The sequence below is a fragment of the Lipophrys pholis genome (assembly GCF_963383615.2).
Source record: "Lipophrys pholis genome assembly, chromosome: 18".
Taxonomy (NCBI): Eukaryota; Metazoa; Chordata; class Actinopteri; order Blenniiformes; family Blenniidae; genus Lipophrys; species Lipophrys pholis.
Window position 1 is genome coordinate 13883972 of NC_137646.1, and position 16137 is coordinate 13900108.

General features: G+C 41.6%; 1 protein-coding gene across 1 annotated transcript; it reads right to left on the bottom strand.

Annotated features, from left to right (window-relative positions):
* Nucleotides 1-4875: 4875 nt before the first annotated feature.
* On the bottom strand, nt 4876-15836 carry LOC308123554 (carboxypeptidase Z-like). Its single transcript, XM_080486096.1, has 11 exons — nt 15575-15836; nt 15083-15112; nt 14226-14600; nt 11252-11479; nt 10949-11178; nt 9633-9794; nt 9377-9535; nt 8085-8220; nt 7738-7877; nt 7519-7618; nt 4876-6279 (listed from the first exon to the last, which is right to left on the bottom strand). Exons 1-11 carry the CDS (start codon nt 15648-15650, stop codon nt 5912-5914), a joined length of 2004 nt encoding a protein of 667 aa, XP_080342222.1. The 5' UTR covers nt 15651-15836; the 3' UTR covers nt 4876-5911.
* Between the last annotated feature and the right edge of the window lie 301 nt (nt 15837-16137).

Here is a 16137-nt window from a genome sequence, read left to right on the forward strand (position 1 = left end):
GGGAGAACATGCAAACTCCACACAGCTAGACTCACACTGGGGATATTCTCACAAGGTCAGAGCTTTAACTACTACACTATGTGGCCAATCATGTCAGGAGATAAAACTCACAGAGGAAAAGAAAAACATTTAAATCTTGAGAATAGGTGGTTAGCTTTTCATTTCACATTTATGTAAACTGTATGAATTCACAGGAGACTAACAAATTGTGGCAAACCACCCTGCTGTGCCCTAGTTTTAGTACTTTCATAGCAGTTAGTATTCAAGGAATTAATGTACATGACTGTTTTATTCATAAATTAAATTATTCACAACATGTGCCAGCACATAATTTACCACAAATAGTTGTGACCAGCAGGGGAGGCTGTCTATAGCTGCTGGGAGCTGATTGCAAATCGGGACTGAGTTCAAGGCCGAAAGGCAAATAAAAACAAGGTGTTGAATATGGAAGCAGTGATATAACACCTTCCAATGTGTCGACATAACTGAAACCCGTGACACTAACAATTTTCACTCCATACAAAAAGACTCAGATTAAATCACATTCCTGCTTTAGAAAAGCTTCACATAATGTTCGTACCTAAACACACATCCCCAATCTTAACTCCTCAGTGTGGTTCAGTCTTCACTTCTTGGTCAAAATACCGCCAGAGCAACAGATTTATTTTGAAAGTTGAGAGACTTACAGCCTTAAGCAGCCTTAAGTCATATTATTGGTAGTAATATTTGGATCACATTACCTCAAAATGCTCTTTCAGAAGACAAAGGTCTTAATTCATTGACATCCATCCATCAGATGGATTTAGGATTGCAGGGTGCTGGAGCCAATCCCAGCATTTCTCTCATTTCCTTCAATTAAAAAGAAAAATGTATTACAAGTGTTTGATTACATAGAAATATTTAGCAGCAGTAGTTATAAACTCTGTGTTTTCTTTTGTACCTGTAGACCCTGAGGCCTTTGAGACGTTTATAAACCACCACTGCGTTTGCGCCAAATATAAAAGTTGTTTTTAAAGTCATGTGAATATGAGGTGTGACGCCCGATGCTCAGAGCTGCTGACAGGAGCGTCATAGACTGGCGTTATTAGAAAATACTCTCAGTATGCACTCAAAATAAGATTTTACACCAACTTGTGAAGGCATACAGAACAAATGTGCAACATTCTTTTTTTCTAATATGAGGATGTTAATGGTGATAATAGGGATTAATATAGGATTAATCCCTATTATCACCAATAACATGCAAGGATCCAATGGAGAGTAACGACAAACCTTCAAAAGAATCTGTATCAAAGCTAGATGTCTTTTAATAATTGATTTTCTTTCTACCCATTTGTCCATGATGCCATCTGCTCAACAATGGTGACAAAGGTCAAAAGTCCAAAGTGCTCCTCAAAAGTCAGCACTTTCCACAATAAAGACTTTTTTATTTTATCGTTACTTTACTTATATTCAAATGGAAGCTTAGTGCTGATGATATAGGTAGTTTTTTTAACCAATGAGGACATTTTTTCATCATAGGGTTTTAGTGCATTTAAGCTTCATCGATAATAACATTTAGATTCAAGTCACTGAACAGAATGTGTAATCCTCATAAACTCATTACAGAGATTTTGTTCCTGAACATAAAGAACAAGAAAGGAGTAATCCCATAGTTTTGGAGTGAAACGCCGATTAGAACTTTGGGTTCAGTGGAAGTGCAACTACTGAAAACAAGCAGGAAAAGTTGATACAAGATCTAAGAGAAATGGCTGTATCATTAATAAAGTACTGTTGTGTTTGCATGCTGAAAGAACTTAATAAAAATGTGTCTTCACTCACATTCATTAACTGACCAGGTCAATTTAAAAGTCCACTGATGAAGATCAGTTTAAAAGGAACCGTCTGTGCTGCTCACATGTTATCGGGCGAAGCCGGTGACACCGCCCGGACAGATGTCGCTGCTTTGATCCCTGCTTAGAACAGAGTATCGGAGCGTTGAGGAGATAAATCAAAACAAATGAAAACAATAGGAACATGTCAACAAACATGATTTCCAATCCGGGCTTACAGGTCAGGCTGAAGCTTGTGTGGCCACGGAGCACGACGACCTCCGACTGTCACGCTGAATGAGAGACCCCAAATAAACCAACAGAAAAACACCACAAAGAAACCCTCAAATCCTCATTGTGCCTCCCGAGTTCCTAAACACCGGCAGCCAGTCAACCTGGACGCAGCCTCTTATTTCCAAAAGGAAGTGACTTTCACAAACGAGCAGCTGTATTTCCTTTTGTTTTGTGGTGTTATGGTTCGGGATCCCCACACTATTGAAGTGGAATCACCTTAACCCAGTTGGACCTGCTCTTGTCATAGCTGAGGGGTTTTCTACAAGAACGATCGGTGGGGTTTTGTATACACTCACGCTCCACTGCTCACATTATCCCTGCTTCACGTGCTCTATCCCCATCAAGTTTGTTCAGGGTCTGTAACAAAGAAAGTGGCTTATTATCACCCACTGGAGGAGTTGTCTGCACATGTACCATTTGGTAATTGCTGCCGCTTAACAAGCAGACTGAATTGGACTTGACATTGAGCCATTATTAGGAAATGAAATGCTGTTTTTGCAATTATTGGAGTTTGGCAGGGCCCAAAACTCTCTCTCCCCCTGTAAGGATTAACAAAAAGAGAATGCAATTACGTGCACAGAGAGACTGTGATTTGAAGGGATAATTTCATTTCTGTGTGGAGTTTGCATGTTTTACCTGTATATTTGATGTGTGTAACTCCAAAAGCATGTTGCTGGTTTTTTTTATTCTTTCTCCGAATTACTCATATTGTGTGTCTCCATGTGTGTCTCCATGTTGGGATTGGCTCCATCAATGCATCTATATTCTATGCTGTATTATTAAACTGAGGGTTGTGAGTGGCTGGAGCCAATCCCGGCTGACGATATGTGCAGTCAGTGTACACGTTGGACGGGGCGTACAAAGACAACCACACACTATGAGCGATTCCACGACACCAGATCACTAAACACACATCCAAACGCCACACAGCAACCCTCAAGTCCGGGAATCGAATGGTCGACATTCTTTCAGTGAGGCGAAAAGTGCGAACCACTACACTACTGTGCGGTCCTGTAGTATTTAACATGAATCAAAACCGACGCCTTAAAACAATGATCCACATCGGAGTCAAGTTCTAGAAGTATTTAAATGTGGCTCCTGCAGCCGCTGGCTCGACATCCACACGGTGGACTGAGCGTTCATGAATGGTCACAGTTACAAACGGGTCTGGAGGAGAGACATAAGCGTATTAAAGCTCCTTTGAGAACAGAGAGCAGGTTCACTGGACTGAAATGAGGCGTCACTTACCTACTTACCAGCAGCATGATGCTAACACAGCATGGCAACCCGGGGCCAGCTCTCTGCTACTTTCTCAGCCTCAACAAATAACGGGTGACCCTGCAACGCCACCTGAACATGGGCGGCTCAAGGAACCAAGAACAGAAAAGAATCATATTTCAGACCGTCTTTTGGTAAGAAATTGTTCATACGTCCAATCACATCCAGAGGAGCATGAACACCTCCTTACGGGATTAAGTTAAAACAGTTAAAACAGTCTAGATCTCAAGAGAATGTCAACCAAAAAGTACTACTTTTCTTTCAACAAGCAAAATTAAAATATAACAGGTCTATGACATGAATTGGAAGGTTGACTGTTGGGATAATCTCCAAAACTGCACAGAAAGGCAAGGAAATCTACAAGAAAACAGAAACATTTTGGATTTTCAACATCTTCTCCAAGTTGCTGGTTGCAGTCTGTATAATCTCATGAATCCATTCTCAAGGTCCACATTATACTGATCATAGCTTTTATTTGTTTTCCTTTTTATTTATTGATAAAAAAAATCTTATTCCTGCAAAACTGTTTGTCTGGTTGGTTTTGAGTTTAAGCAAATGTATTTGAATATAATCAGGCAGATGGATGGATGGATGGATGGATGGATGGATGGATGGATGGATGGATGGATGGACGGACGGACGGACGGATGGATGGATGGATGCTTTACTGTAAAATAAAAATTTCATAATTTATCATTAAAAGCATATTCCCTTCTTGTTCCTTCACAAATTGCCCCCTTGAGGGCATCAACCCAACCCCTGAGTCCCTGCAGCTCCAGAACTGAGCGAATCCCATCGTCTGAACCGTTTCAACGTTGCCTGCAGGTATTTTTGAAGCCTGCTGACAGTCTGCTGATTGCCCTCCACAGGGATTTACGTGATGCTGGGACAGTGTTGAGTATCCTCCTAATCTCCTGTAGAAGGAGATTTCTCCTCTGATGTCTGACTGACCGAGTTTGGTGCCAAATCATGTGTTTGTGTTTTGTAAATCCCGAGTGGCCTGGTAGTCTTTTTCCAGACTTGTCATGGGTCAAGTAGTCCACTAAGCAGACTTCCCTTTATGAGTTGTCACTACTATTCCTTGACCTTTATCTGGGGGTGATTTGCTTTTCCCATGCTTTTTTTTTTTTTTTTTCATGACCTTACATAAAAATTCTTAAGAGCTATTTTGTTTATGGGATTTGGGACTTCTCTGGACCCCGGGGCGGTCAATGCTTTTGCACGCTTGGCTCTATTTTGCACCACTTTCCACTGAGAGAATCTGGTGTCCATTTAGTTCCTTCCCCTTTGAACCTTTATCCTTTCACTCTTTATTCTGACAGTCTCTGTTTCTTCAAGCAGTTCAATACACTGGCCCTTTATTCCTGTTTTTCAATTCAAAATGTATTCTCCTGGTAGTTTCTCCTGATGCCTTGACTCAATCTGTACTTGAAAATCTTCTGCTATATCCATTATTATAATATTATACGTTACCGAAAAACAGCTCTGGAATAAACTGCTGAGATAATGTTTTATTTCAAACACTGGTCACCGTGTGTGTGTGTGTGTGTGTGTGTGTGTGTGTGTGTGTGTGTGTGTGTGTGTGTGTGCGTTCACTCTGGTTTCCTCCCACAGTCTAAAAACATATCTAATGTCAGTTTTGTGACTTCAAATTGCTTTTAGGTGTGTAAATGTCGAGTGTGATGGTTTGCCTCTGGGCGGGTGAGCTGTCCAGAGTGTATTCCGCCTTTACCCAACGTGAGCAGGGATTGGCTCCAGTGTAGAAGGTGGGTGGGTGAATTGAAAAAAGCTCATTTCGCTGCTTCATAAAACAAAATGCATGGACTTGATTCATGAACGCGAGTGCAACGTGTGTGTTTAAATGTGAAGAAACTGATCATTTAATCAATTCTCTACAAAGTAAACTACATTAGTAAAGCTGAAACTTTTTCAAACATATTTTTGCTGCATTTGTAGAGAAGAAAAGTGTTAAACATAGGTTAATGATTGATTTGTTGAACATACATTTGCAGTGAAACACTTGTATTTATACTTATATTTATATTCAGTGAAATCAATCTGATCATAATCGCTTTTTCTGTTTTTAAAATTACAAAAATAGACAAATTAGACTGGTGAGCATCTCCTATTGTACCATTTTGCTTGTTCTGCGATTAAACCTGTTAAACCTAAGCAGTTGAGTCAGTCTGCCACCTAGCGGTCAGATAAATTAATGGTTCATTCTTACTGGAAGTATTTATACAAAGTGATGAAGGGAAACAAATACTAATACCTTCTCACAAAGAATCAATTTTCCTTTATAATACTGGCGTACAATTAGAAATGCATGTATTTTATTTGAAAAATTATGCTGATTCATTCTGTGCTTCTCAAACAGGTTTGCAGACACAAGGTGCTTCCTTAATACTAATAACTATCCTCTATGGAATAAAGAGAGCATGTGTAGGTAAAGTAAAAGCAGCATAACTATACAGTATAATGCCTCAGTTTGTTGGTGTGCTGTATGATGAGAAAACAATGCCGTGCCTCTAATACTGTTTTAACAACCAGGTGGGCGCCGGTCCGCCTGGCGAGACAAAGTAGTTCCACCACCACGGCTTCTCCGCTCTCTCCTCGCGGCTCTGGCTCAGGTCTGCCATCAGCGTGTAGCGCTCGTACTGGTTGTAAGGGTCAAATCGGTCGTAGGCGCCCATGGACGGGACGGCGTCGTCGTCGTCGTCGCCGTCCTCCTGCGCGGCCGTCTCCAGAGATTTCTGCAGCACGAAGTCCACCCGGCCCGCCGTGTGCATGTGAGGCGGCAAGTGGACTTTCTTGTTGGCCTTGGCGTAGCCGGGAGCGGAGGCGGAGACGATGTGGATGCCAGGGGTCAGGAGGCGCCAGTAGTCTCCATTTTCAGCTGGACAACGAGGGAAAACACTTTCAATTCACAAACCTGGACCTTATTTAGAAACAACCTCTTTTTTTTTTTTTCCCAGGGGCACTCCACAAATTATACACACTGACATCAGAGTAATCAGAGTACTCCACATGTGCAAATCCGGTTTCAAATGAGGATTTAACTACCTGTGGCTAAAGTTGGAAAACGAATCATTTTCATACACATACACACAAACCTTTAGAACAGGGGTGTCAAACATAAGGCCCCCAAAGCCATTATGGCCGCCAAACCACCAAGCAAATAGCAAATGCAAAAAACTTTTTTTTATTTATTTTTTTATTTAATAACAGTAGCGGACACAATAAAGCACTGACACCGGAGCTGAGATGTTGCTGATGCTGCCATGAAAGACAGCAATCGAGCATTAGCTTCAGAGCAACACCTAATGAAGATGTTCTGGTGCACATTTCACTTTATTTTTCACCTGAAGGTTCCATTAAAATTGGCTTTTTGTTAAGATTGTGGTATTTCTTTTAGTAGTAAATGTTAGAAAAACTTTTTAAAAAACCTTTAAAGTTCAGACGTAATGGTTATAATGACACTATTTCACCGGCCCGGCCCGCTCAAGATGAAACTGGGCTGAATGTGGCGCCTGAATTAAAATGTTATCGACACCACTGCTTTAAAAAACATTAGCATTATGTGGCTATTATGGTAACACAATTCCCAGTGGGAATGTAAGTTGATATCATTGATATGACCGAGAATCATCTATATGTTAAGCAGCTTTGCTGCCCTCAGTATACACCTGAGAAGACATTTGTCCCGTGTCTCCGCCTTCATAACTCTTAAGTAGCACAGAAGTGTTTGTCTAAACTGAAGACAAATAAAACTCTCGACACAGGTGAATCTGCGTCGCCTGTAAAAATGAGAGTCTTACTTCAGAATTGGAGATGAAAACACAGCGATTTAGAGCTCACACACACACACACAACATATCACACGTACAAGTGACTAATACAAACAGATGACTTAACAATTTGAAAAATATTATCCACACACACGCAGTATATATTGTTCATATATTTCTCCATGTGTACACAAAAAAGTTACCGGCTGCACAGTTATTCACTGTGCAGCACAATAATAATCTGTCAAATTAAAGTCAAAATGTCCTCAATAAACCTGAATTCCAGATGCAGCTGCCAGAAAAAACCATTTGTCGTACAAACATAATGAGCCTCTTGAGTTTGTTACCTGAGGTGACGTCATGTCGGATCCCTCTCACCGAGATCCGAGCGTCTTTAATTCCGTTTCCTTCTTCATCTTTCACGACGCCTTTGATGCCACGATGCACCTGATGAATGTCAAGAGGTTTTTTTTTACCATCGAATCCATTCAAATCGTTCAATTCGTGGATCGTTAATCTTCACGAGGTGAAAATTGAAAGCATGAAAAGTGTCGACCGGCTCTTACGGCCTCGATAAACGAGATCAGAGCTTCTTGGTTCTCGTGCCAGCCGATGAAGAGTTCCTCCTCCGGGGGGAACTTCTCACAGCCAAGCTCCACCGTCACTTCAAAGCAGTTGGTGTGAAGATAGTTGAAGTCCTGCATACCTGGGGAAGAAAAATAACACAAAAGGTGATGATTCAACCTAAGAAGAATGGGCTGACGTTTCCCCCTTTGTACTTCATCCCACATGTTGTGCATCACAGGTGTGATGGCGACCTCTGGTGGCTCAGATTCGCTCCTACACACTTCGTTTCAGACTCGGATCCATTTCACTCCTGAGAAATGCTGCAGATTGGACTTCAGTTGCTCACCGCCTGCCAAGCTGGACCACTGAGCCCCATTGATGATTCCTTTCTTGCTGTTGGCGTGAGTTGACCCACAGCGGGCGTTTTCATTGGACATCCTGTCGTGGGTGGTTGAATAGATTCTTGCAAGAAGTTTGAAAACCTACAAAAGGGACATTATTACTACTCTTCTTCCCGCCACTGCACACAGGGAGACAAGCATTGTTTTTGAATTAGTCAAAACCGTTTTCAGCTTCGAAAATATTGATGGCATCTACTTTTAGTTGTGAGTTTTTCACTGTTTTGTCCTTCTTTTTTTTTTAACTTACTGATCAGTAAAGGAGCCTTCCACTTTATAATTATGTTGTATGGAAACATAAAGTAGACTAGCTTTAATATTATACTTCACTGTGTGTCATCAGTTGTACTTATGCGTGAAAAATATAGAAGATGGAGTTACAATACACTGAAAATGTAATAAATATCAAGATTTTTCTCGATTTTACATTTAGTTTTCGATCTCTATGAGTGCTGCATTTACATTAATAAATCTCGAAACATTGTCAATTTCAGATTATCGTACCATAATCCGTAAAAAGAGACTTTCTAGTATCCGAAGCAGATAATGTTCAACTGAATGTCAGTTCCACAGCTTGAAGTAGGAGGATCTTTTCTTTAACCTACATCATAGTGACAATTTAATCAAGAAAAGGCAAACCTGAGAGAACTACATTGAAAGATAAAAATCACAATGATGTATTGTATTTTTATGTGATACCTTATGACAGGGGTGTCAAACACATTTTACTTTAGGGGCCACATACTGTACAGTGCAATTTGATCTAAATAATGTAAATAATAACATTATAATATATAAATAACTAGAACTCTAAATCTCTTATTGTACCTGTGCTTTACAGCTTACACAGTGGAGTTTTATTTCACTATTTACGTTTTCATAGACAGTTCATATTATGATCAAAATAACTTGTCAGAATCTAGACATGATCTTTAATGTGGACACATTTCTACATCTGTATAGTAATCCTCATCATCTGGACACTCATCATCCAATACAAACTCAAGTGCGCCCCTGGTGGTCAAATAAACACATTGCAGTTCATGTCATAATTTCTTACAGCTGGCAGGTTTCACTTTAAGGGCCGGATTAGACTCTCTGGCAGGGCAATTCTGGCCGTGCGCCATATGTTTGACACCCCCACCATATGATACTCATTCAGTTTGATTTATACAAGTAAGACACAACACTTGGCTGAACGTTTTATGTGAGACACGTGTTATAAAAGGAGTCTGCTCACCTTGTCATCCGGCGTCGGGGAGAACATGTTGCGTTCCAGTGGGTGTTTGGACAGATCATACGGGTACGACACCACCAGCTCACCGGCGTGGAAATTAGCGGAGAGCACGAACGGGATGGAGCGGATCCACTTCATGACCGCGTAAGTCTCTGGTGCAACCTGGATTATAGCCAGAACTCTTTTTTTTTTTAAACTCAGTTCAAACCCCTGAATTAACAAACCTAACAAATGAAATGAATAAGGATTCATACTGTACCTTACCAAACCAGTAATAGTCTGGGATTGGGACGTGGTCGGTGCGGTAGCCTTTCTGCCGCCGCCGGCTGTACACCACAGACGTCAGGTCGGGGAAGTTTCTGTTCAGGTCAACGTTCTGGGCGTTGTTTCGTCCGATGTTCCAGGAGTCATATCTGAGACCCTGAAGGTTTTCATTTGATTTAGGGAATTAGACAACGATGGAGCATCTATAGGGCAACAAAGGTTTGGCATACAGAGTTTCATTTGGAGCATTTCAGTAAATGTTTTAAACCCCAACCCCCAAAACACACCAAGTATACCATCATTTTGACAACTATAACACATATAAAGCCTGTTAAATTCTATGGTCAGTAAAATAGAAAAGGTTTGCAAGCATTCTGCAGGTGATCAAGTGGAGGGAGGACGTTAACACAAACATGAGAGATTTAGAAAACAGCAGAGAATAATAAAGGCAGACAAACTCACACTCACAGGCACAGACACCAACTCGAGATGGTAATTGATAAGATTTGAACTATTCTGATTCCATTTTTGATTCTGCTGAACGATTCGGTTCTTACCAATTCTCATATGGATTCTCATTTGGAAATTGAACCTGCAGAGGACGTGCTATAACGTTGCCGCTGCAGCTGGGTTGGGATTCACTCCGGAGCGGCTCGAAAACACGACATTCATTCAAAGTTATCGCTGCCATGTGAGCAAACGTTTCTGCATATTGGTCGGATTCCTGCCCTTTTGATGAAATATCCACTATTGCAAGTATTGCAAGTTGCCCTATTGTCATAATTTCTCATGAAACGCAACAAAACTTTCGAGCATTTGTGCCGCTTGAATGGCATCGTCACGCACGCCATTCACTCCCACTGGAATCGATAAGGGAACGCCACTCAGCACCACAACAGCAGCATCTCTGCTGAAGCCTCAACCTTTTCAAACACATCAAAAACACCCCCCAAATCTTTTCATACAACCTCAAACGCTCGGTATTTGTCTGTTAGACATGATCCTCAGGGCGTCCTGTTCGTAGATCAGCTTTTTATTTTACATAAAAACCATTTTGAGAATGAAAGCAAAACTTTGGTAAATTACTGCTGAAATCATACATCTGAAACATTCAAAACATCATGAATAATATTGCTTTAATTAAACCCAGGAAATGTAACAAAACTTTCAATACCTGACATTCCTTCATTACTGTGTTTTACTATATATTTTACAAATGTGAGACATGATAGTGAATCTTGGATTGGATGATTGTACATCATCAATCCAGCCGTCAGGATGAAAGAATCAGCGCGTCATCGGATGTCTCACCTCCTCCTCGTCGCCGTCGCCAGTGTCGCTGGCCCCAGTGACGGCCAGCTCGTACCCGTCCGGGTTCATGGAGGGCAGGATGTGGATGCGGGTGGTGTTGACGAGCATCTGGATGCGCTCGTTTCCCAGCAGATACTCGGAGCACAAGTGCTGCGCCAGGTAGATGAGCAGCTGCCGCCCCAGGACTTCGTTGCCGTGCATGTTGCCGACAAACTTCATTTCCGGTTCAACTGTGGAGCGTCGCCTTGTATGGTTGACTGCATCAATACGTGAAAGCGTGAAGAGGTTATGACGATGACTCACGCAGTTCGTGCTCGCCGGGATTGTTGGAGAACTCGATCACCAGCAGCTCCCGGCCCTCGATGGTGCGGCCGATGCTGTAGGTTCTGGAGATGTTGGCGCAGCGCTCCTCGGTTTTCTTTAAGATGCTGATCATCTGAGCGTTGGAGTGGTAGGTGAACTTGATGGCGCCGGCAGGCTCCTCCAGAACAGGAAACTCCATGCCATAATCGTCCTCCATTTCCTGGTCGGCTGCATGAAAAACACAAACTCCTGTCATTTCAGTCATTATGGTTAGTGTGCTATTCCAGCTCCCAGCTGTCTGTTACGCAGTAACGTAAACAAAATGACAAAAATGTGACCGTAAAATCCAAACTGTCCAGGCAACTAATCTGTTGACCCGATAAGTAAAAGCATGAGTCTCGTGAATTTTTGGCTCATTAGGAAAGAGATCTGTGCTTATATGTGGGGCTGACCGTTGGCAGGAGTTCTCACGTTCGCCGGAGAAGAATTGTACTGATTCTTGTGTGAAAATAGAACGAGTCAACTTCTTTAGTTGACAAAGAGTGAAAAGGTGCAAGTTTTGGAAATGTTCACAGGACAAACAAAGATGAAAATTACATTTAACTAGTGTTTTATTACATCATAAATGGAATACATACATGATTACAATTGGTTATGTAAAGTGAATTTATATTTTTCTTTGTAAATTTTATATAAATGGTAAAAACCTGGTTGGACTTAATCTGAAGCAATGTGAATTCCATTAAAGGCATTTGAGCTTCATTATTGTATTATTTGTCATCCGGAGAAGTTTAAAGATCCAGTTTTGAGAATGTAAGGATAATTGTTCTCAAATGTGTGACGCAAAAGCAAACAACTGAAGGAAGTATAGACACCTAAAAGATCAACTTAAATACAGCAACAAAAACATGAGCTGTTGAACGTGACAATGCATCTCTGAGTCTGTGGATTCATTTGAATATAACAATCGATATAATGCTTTCCATTTTTTCCGAAAAGTTTGCCAGCCGTGTGCGCATGGACAGCAGAAACCAAAACGTCTGATTGGCCGCGCTGCGCTTATTAAATTTGACACGATTAAAGAGCATCTTAACCCCGTCCATGTCTGCTCTCATTTTCACATCTAATTTGACAGCGGTGGCAGTTCCGCGACGACACAGAAGACGTGGCACCAAAGTACAGTCAGACTCTATTGACCTGCGCCTCTCGAAGATGCCATTACTGATTTGTAAGATTGGCAAAGTGCGACTCTGTTAAAAGAAAAGTCATTATTACAGTACGCTGCCTCTGGCTGCACGAGCGGGGGGGGGGGGGGTTTAAGGTTTTTTTTTTCTTTTGCTGAAGGTCGGCTGGCTGAACGGCTGAAAGCAGGTTTGAAAAAACTATGGCTGAATGGGAAACAAACCTGCTAGAATGGTACCATAATAACCTTTAGATTAAAAACTAATGTTATTTTTTTGTTGTGTGCAAAGTATACATGATGAAAATGGCTAAACTTTCGCAAAACCAAACTATTATTCCAGGAAATGACAACAATTTCAACATGAAGACAATTCTAAGGAAACTTTCTGGTGCAAAATAAAGTGAAATGTCTAAGAAACGTCTCCTATGGCTGTAGGATTGTGTCTGCTTTTATAAACTCAACCTGACGGTGCGGCTTTCATGGCAGCGTCCCCGATGTCTCACCTCGGGTCTCAGTGTCATGTTGTGTCCACGACTCTTAAGAAATTTGTTTAAAAAAAATGTGTGTTTTCTTTGCACTTTGGTGATTTGGCCTGATTGAAGTCTCCAGCGCCGGTTCTGGCCCAAGGGCCTTATGTTTGACACCACCGATTTATATTATTTAAGCTCAAACTGTAGTGCGCTTCAGCTCCTTCTAGCGGTACGTAGAGGAAAGTCATGTCAAATGTCGGATATTTTTAAAATAGTCAAACATGACTAAGTTTATACAAACATAAATATCTTTCATTTGCGAAAGAACAACAGATATTCCTCACATTCTGGCATGTTGTATTTATCTGAGATAAAGAGGTGCTGCACATTGTTATTGTGAGTTCAGATGTTTTATAAAGCTTCTGCTTCGTAGTTTTCCTGTAACTCATACTCACATTAGGAGTAAACTGTCCATAGTTAATCGAGTAAATATTCCCTGCTGTATGTTCACGTCGGTCACAGTACTGGGAGAGCTCAACGCTTTCTCAGATGGTACACACTGTAAAAAGTTATATATATATCGATATATCATCCTTTTCCTGCAGGGCCTCATTGTTCTAGAATGATCTGCTGGAGGAACTCCAACTGGCCACATTGTTATACTTCAAAGTTAGTATTTTTAAATGTATCATACTGTAATATTGTATTTTTACTTAATTGTACTATGTGCTTTTATGTGCAGTAAAAAATTCTCATTATCTCGTTCAGCTTATAGGATATTAACTTCAACTTCAACTCAACTTCAGGATATATTAATAGTTATTATCATTATCATTATTAACTCAGACAATCTACTGAAGCACGGGACAATACACTACCTGAGTAAATGTCCCAGTTTTCCTGCCCTCAAAGACTAAAACACTAAAGACAAGAGTAAATGCTTAAATCTGTTCCTTCTTCCAGACACTGCTGCCTCTCATGCGCTCATCTGGTTCACACATGAAGACGGCCGAGTATCATTTTTCCTTTTTCAGAAACCAGTTTTCAGGAATTCAGCATTGTTTTGTGAAAATGAAGTCCGGCTATGTTTGCCTCAATGTGGCGAAAACCACAGTGACAATAAATGTAAAAGCGAGTAAGAGGTTTCTGTGGGGAAGGAGGCGTTCCTATTGGACGCTCCTTTGAAGTGAGCCACGTGTGTGAACCAGATGCTTCCAGGTAACATGACCTGAAAATGATTTTTTGGGGAATTTATATAAGAATAATAGAGCCCAAAGTAGGTAACACTGGCTGAATTATCAGTGTCGTACCGCTGTCTCACCTTTGAGGCCCTCCAAAGGGTCATAGCATTCCTCTTCCTCGCTGACGAAGAAGCGATCGCAGTCCAGGAAGTAGGGCCAAGCCATCTCTATCCCCTCGAAGGCGTGCCGGCACTTCTGGCGCACAGCTTCGCACGAGGCGCGACAGGGCTTCAGCGCCTTCCCCTTCTCGCAGCGCGGCGCCAGCACCGAGCAGCCCAGCATCCGCAGCTCGGGGTTACACTCTCCGCCCAGCAGGGACTCCATCACGCTCACCAGGAGGTACTCGGCGCCGGCTTCGGCGTCCTCTCGGGTCTTGTGGCCCAGGATGTTGGGGAACACGGTCTGAGTGTAGGTCATGTCCTCGCAGTAGGACAGCAACAAATCCGAACATTTTGCTGAGAGAAAAAAAAAACCAAAACATTGAAGACACGGCCCTGCAGAGATCATTAGTCTCGTTTTGAAGGAGGTAAATGTGTATCTCCATCTGTCACGGGCTTCACCGTGCTGCCCTCAATCATGCAGCTCTAAATATTTCTATTATCTCTGGAAATTAGAAACTGAATATTTCATGCTGCCATCGATCATCTAAAAATACTTTAATGGTTTAATGGCTTCTGGTCCAGATCCCATGCAGATAAATTGCAGGAGGAGCTATGAGCTCATCCCATTTGTTGTGAAAAACAGAGCAAATCGCATGCAGCCGCCTGACCTGCCAGCAAGGAGAAGGATCGATTGATCGAAGTTCAAAAAAGCCCAGATAGAGACAACTTTACAAATTGCACAGTCGAGTGTGACCTCCAACTACATCCTGAAACCAACCGGATGACAAACAACCGCCCCATGACACTGTTCATCCCTCAAGCTCAAGGGTACTTACGTTTTTCTTCCACTCTTGGTTTGCACAGTCCTGCAAGACACATCAATGTTTTATTATCTGACACTAAAGGCAGACACTAGATGGCAGAGTGGTTTCTGAAAAGACCGCAATGTGGCCTACAAGCTGCTTGATCAACTCTGTGGTGTGGCTCCAGCAGCTCTTAGAAATGCCTGTCAGTCTGCAAAGTATCATTAAGTCACTGAAGGACTCACATTATTGACAGGATCGTGAATTTGATTGATCAGTGGTACAAGTGCATGCGATTCGTTGAATATTCAATCCGTTTTAGAGGCAACATATAATAACAAATGCAATATTCTTGGAGCTTTTAGTTTCTAAAAGTTATGTAAGGGCATTTTTGCACCACAAGAGAGCCAGCCAGCTCACAGCCTGCACATGAAAAGATGTCTCGCACACAAATTATGCAGCAGGTCCACATGCGCACATCTGCAAAATGAAAGTATGTAATGACAGAAAGATGTGAAACTTCACCTCGGAATCTCGGGTCGCATCGTGGAGGAACGCAGGACACTGAGACCAGCAGCTGCAGCAGCAGGATCAGCAGCATGATGCTCAGTTTTCCAAGGTTTTTTTTTTTTTTTAAGTTCCCCTTCGATGTGGCAGCGCGCGCACGCAGCCAGGCGGTGTGTGTGTGTGTCTGTGCGTAAAGTGTGTGCGCATTTCTCAAGCCTCCAAAAATTCTGTCTGAACGTCCCTGAAAGCGACTTTATTACAAATATTACGGTCCAATATCGAGTTACAAAAAGGAAATGACTGTGAGGTGAAGTGGGGATAAGGATTTATTTAAACTGGAAGGTTTTCTAGATACGGCGCAGCTTTGGAACCGCGTTTAAATGATTTATATCAAAGTTATTTCAGTATTTTCTTGTGGACCTCTATTTTTTTCTTTTTCTTTTCTCGGTTAGAAATATGTTCAGGTCGAAAAAAAAGTCCCACTTCTGCCTTGTTTGTTATTTCCACTGCAAAGAGAATCATTTCATTCACACTTTATATGTATATATCTACATTATGTATGCAATTTTTCAACTTTTTTA